Source organism: Zingiber officinale, chromosome 10B, assembly GCF_018446385.1.
Source record: "Zingiber officinale cultivar Zhangliang chromosome 10B, Zo_v1.1, whole genome shotgun sequence".
NCBI classification, from domain to species: domain Eukaryota; kingdom Viridiplantae; phylum Streptophyta; class Magnoliopsida; order Zingiberales; family Zingiberaceae; genus Zingiber; species Zingiber officinale.
In genome coordinates this window covers 80,417,159-80,421,978 of record NC_056005.1, presented here as the reverse complement: position 1 = coordinate 80,421,978, position 4,820 = coordinate 80,417,159, and the positions used below count along the sequence as shown (strand labels likewise).

General features: G+C 51.8%; 1 protein-coding gene across 1 annotated transcript; it reads left to right on the top strand.

Annotated features, from left to right (window-relative positions):
• Positions 1 to 3,977: 3,977 nt before the first annotated feature.
• On the top strand, positions 3,978 to 4,418 carry LOC122029217. The gene has a single exon (XM_042588156.1). The coding sequence runs from the start codon at positions 3,978 to 3,980 to the stop codon at positions 4,416 to 4,418; it is 441 nt and encodes a 146-aa protein (XP_042444090.1).
• Positions 4,419 to 4,820: the final 402 nt, after the last annotated feature.

Genomic DNA, 4,820 nt, shown 5'->3' with positions numbered 1-4,820 from the left:
CGCAGAATCTTGAAGAACGACAGGCTCCGGTCGGCGGTCTTAGATATAAACCTTGACAGCGCCGTTATCCGACCGGTGAGACGTTGTACTTCTCGAAGATTTCTGGGAGGCGGCATGTCTTGCAGTGCCTTTATCTTGCTGGGATTTGCCTCTATGCCCCGCTCGGTCACGATGTAACCCAGGAAGCGCCCGCCTTTTGCTCCGAACAGGCACTTCTGAGGATTAAGTTTGACTCTGTATCTTCTTAATGTTTGGAAGGTCTGCTCCATATCCACATAGAGATCGGCCGTCCGGAAGGACTTGATAAGTATGTCGTCCACGTATACTTCCAAGTTGCGTCTGATCTGCTCCCTGAATACCTTGTTCATTAAACGCTGGTAGGTGGCTCCTGCATTCTTCAGCCCGAACGACATTACATTGTAGCAGTAGGTGTCGTCCGCCATGATGAAGCTGACCTTCTCCTGATCCTCTCGGGCGAGCGACACTTGATGGTAGTCTTGGTATGCATCCAGCATGCATATCAGCTCGCACCCGGCCGTGGAGTCCACCAGTTGATCGATCCGGGGCAAGGGGTAGAAGTCCTTTAGGCATGCCTTGTTCAAGTCCCGGAAGTCGATGCAGACTCTCCACTTGTTGCCCGGCTTGAAGACCAGAACCACATTTGCGAACCAACTCGGGAATTGCACTTCCCTTATGTGGTCGGCCTCCAGAAGCTTCTCTACCTCCGCTCGAATGATTACATTCTGCTCAGCGCTGAAGTCCCTCTTCCTCTGCTTCACTGGCCGAGCGTCCGGCCGGACATGAAGCTCGTGCTGCGCTACGCTTGGCGAGACCCCTGGCAGCTCATGGGTCGACCAAGCGAAGACGTCGCAGTTTCGCTGTAAGCATTTGATCAGCCTTTCCTTCTGCTTCTCCTCCACGTCGGATGCTATGAAGGTGGTGGCCTCTGGTCGGGAAGAGTCAATCTACACCTCCTCTTTTTCTTCGTAAACCAAAGAAGGTGGTTTTTCAGTAATAGCATTTACCTCGACTCGCGGCACTTTCCGAGCGGACTTGGATTCGGCTCGGACCATCTCCACATAGAATCTCCGAGCCGCCAGTTGGTCTCCCCACACCTCCCCTACTTGATCTTCCACCGGGAACTTGATCTTCTGGCAGAAGGTAGAGACGATCGCCCGGAACTCGTTGAGCGTCGGTCGTCCCAAGATAACGTTGTATGCAGAAGGAGCATCAACCACGATGAAAGTGATGGTCCTTGTCCTTCTGAGCGGCTCCTCGCCCAACGAGATAGCTAGCCGGACTTGGCTGACCGACAAGACTTCGTTCCCAGTGAACCCATAGAGAGGGGTCGTCATTGTCAGTAGTTCAGTTCGGTCTATTTGCAGTTGGTCGAAGGCCTTCTCGAATATTATATTGACCGAGCTGCCTGTGTCAATGAAAATACGGTGAATAGTATAGTTGGCTATTACCGCTCGAATGATCAGAGCGTCATCGTGTGCGACTTCAACTCCTTCGAGGTCACTAGGTCCGAAGCTGATCTCGGGTCTGCTCGCCCTTTCCTGGCTGCAGCCGACCGCATGGATCCTCAGCTGCCTTGCGTGTGCCTTTCTGGCTCTATTGGAATCTCCGCCGGTCGGGCCTCCGGCGATGATGTTAATCTCGCCCCGAGATGTGTTGCCCCTATTTTCCTCCTCTCGAGCGGAAGGTCGAGGTCGTTCGTGCGACGCCCGATGGTGAGCTCCGGGCTGCTGACGATGTTGCCGCTTGGGGGATCTCCTTTATATCCTTTGAACGGGGCTCCGTTGTCGATGTTGCCGGTCTGGTGAAGGCGATCGGCGGCGGTAGCTCCTTGGCGCGGGATGAGCGATGGGGGGAGGCTCCGACAGTCGCGGGTGTTGTGAGTAGCCGACTGATGGAGTGAACAAAACATCGGGGTCCATACCTTCCCCCTGGGCTTGGGCCGATCAGCCGCGACTTGCTGGACAGCGTGCGGCCGAGTGTGCTAATGAGGATGGGCGACTTCGGCTCGCGGTCCTCTGGGGGCTGGTGACTGACGGACTGCTTCCGCTCGGCGAAAGCTAGTTGGTCCGTCTGGGCTTCCTTTCTTCTTGCCGCCTAGGCCTCCTCCACATTGATGTATTCGTTGGCCTTATGCAACATATGGTCGTAGTCCCGGGGAGGCTTCCGGATGAGCGAGCGGAAGAAGTCACCGTCCACGAGCCCTTGCGTGAACACATTCATCATTATTTCCGAGGTAACCGTTGGAATGTCCATGGCCACCTGGTTGAAGCGTTGGATGTACGCTCGGAGCGACTCCCTCGCGCCTTGCTTGATGGCAAACAAATTGACGCTTGTCTTCTGGTGGCGCCTGCTGCTTGCAAAATGATGGAGGAACGCCGTTCGGAATTCCTTGAAACTTGTGATGGATCCGTCCGGCAGTCTCCGAAACCACCGATGCGCCGATCCTGACAACGTGGTGAGGAACACCCGGCAGTTCACACCATCTGTGTATTGATGCAAAGTGACAGTGCTGTCGAACTTACCCAGATGGTCGTCTAGGTCGGTTGTCCCGTTGTACTCCCCGATCGCAGGGGGCACATAATGCATCGACAGTGGATCGCGAAGAATGGCCTCTGAGAACTGCCAGTTGATCCGCTCGGGTGACGCGTCCGTTTGGGGCGCTTTTCCTTTTCTGACGTCCCGGATGGGTGCTTCGTCCGATGAAGATCCCTTGTCTTGATTAGCTTGCGCTACCTCCGAGGGCATCTGGAACAGAGTCCGATGAAAAGGTATCGGGGCGGGCGGTGCCCCCATCTAAGTGTCGGCCGGTCCCTTATTTTGCCCCCATATTGAGAGTTGCTCCTACCTGTCCTCGGGTGGCGCTCGGCCCCCCGAGGCTGATGTCGCCTGCTGCGCTGCCCGCTCGGCCTGAGCTTTCTGCTGCTGCTCCACGATTTTTGCTGCTCGCGCTTGGACGAGTGCTTCGAGCTCCTCGGGAGAGAGCGTTACCAGAAGTTGACGTCCAGATTCTTCCATCTTCTTAGCTCGGATTCAGGTGCGTTCCCACAGACGGCGCCAATTTGATCCTGTCCGAGCGCTGAGTCGACGGACGCTGGGGACGTGGCACGCTCCGCTGTCTCCGACTGGTGGTGTAGCTCTTCGGCGAACCTGCAAAGAAGCCGAGCCGAGAGGGGTTTCCCGACGACGGCCCTCCGACGCTTAAGTCAGGCAACGAGAGAGGCAACGTAATGTGGCTACAGTAAAGATTTGCGCATACCTTCGTCGACGTCTGGGGGTCCTTATATAGGACCCCGGGGAGGCGCGGGCACGCTTCTCAATGCGTGCACGCTTCTCCAAACATACCTTAACAAGCTCGTGTCAGAAAAGTACCTCTGACGCCATTCCGCAATCGTCCGAGCATATCCCGGATGTGACGGTGGAAGCTTCCACCATATGATCCTGTGTACGACTCGGCCGCCAACTCTACTACCTGTCGGTGACAGACGTCTCGAGGATGATGTTATCCCCTGTCTCCTTTGTCCTCTTGCGCTTCCTGTCTGTTCCAGGGCCGAGCGGTTCGGCCGCTCGGCAGGCATACCCCTCTGCCCGGTTGTAGGTATCGATCTGACCGAGAGGACTCACGGTCGTATGCTTGGATGAGATTGCTACTGCCTCGGATGAGATTGCTACACTGTTGCCTCGCGCCCGGCCGAACGGACACCCCGCTCGACCATGAAACCTTTTTACCTTGAGCATCGGAAACCCGACCCCTAGTCGGGTTGTCTTTCATTCGGCGGGGGATTCACGACTGGTCGGCCTACTTCGTCCGGTCGGTCGGCCTGCTTCGTCCAGTCGGCCGGGTCTCAGGGTTGAGTCTCTTGACCTTTGACTTCCACGTGCCGTTGACCTTTCGCCAACAAGGGTCCCTCGTCCCTATCACCGGATCAATACCTATTGCTCCATCACAACGCACTAAGATGGATCCTCAAAGGAGGTTGGGAATTTATATTGGATTTGAATCTCCATCAATTATTAAATATTTAGAGCCATTAACTGGAGATTCATTCACGGCTCATTATGTCGATTGTCATTTTGACGAAATGACATTCCCAACAATTAAAGGGGAAAATAAAAGGCTAGAACAAGAAATTATCTGGCGTGAGTTATCATTATCTCACTTTGATCCTCGTACAAAGCAATCTGAATTTGAAGTTCAGAAGATTATTCGCTTGCAAAATTTAGCAAATCAATTGCCAGAAGCTTTTATTGACCAAAAGAAAGTGACTAAGTCATGCATTCCAGCTGCTAATGCTCCAATTAGAATTGATGTTCCTGAAGGACATCCAAAGATTATAAATGAGCCTAAAGTGCAAGTGAAACGTGGTAGACCAATCAGTTCCAAAGATAAAAATCCTTGAAAAAAAGAAATAAAGGCTCAAAATGATGATTCTACGACTCTAGTAGAGTCCCCAGTCTTTGATAATACGATTCCAAAAGAATCTCAAGTACCTGAAAATAAAGAGATCTCTATAAATTATGTTATGACTAGAAATGTATGGAATCAAAATGAAATCACTACAAAAAAAAAGTCTAACAACAACAGTTTTTCACCGTTATCGTAACTTCTTTAGAACTATTGTTAAAGGTCGTGTTGTTAAAGGGGGTGCTCAAAGATAACAGTTTAAAACTGTTATCTTTAAAGACAAAGACAACAGTTTTACAACGGTAAAAAATCGTTGTCTTTTTTCAAATAAAAAAAATTAATATAAAATTTTCTCGTATTATAAATTATTTAAAATACAAAATTTAAAAGTAAAATT

Bases quoted from the DNA above. Each gene is read 5' to 3' on its own strand.
- LOC122029217 (XM_042588156.1), top strand. From the start codon at position 3,978: ATGGATCCTCAAAGGAGGTTGGGAATTTATATTGGATTTGAATCTCCA.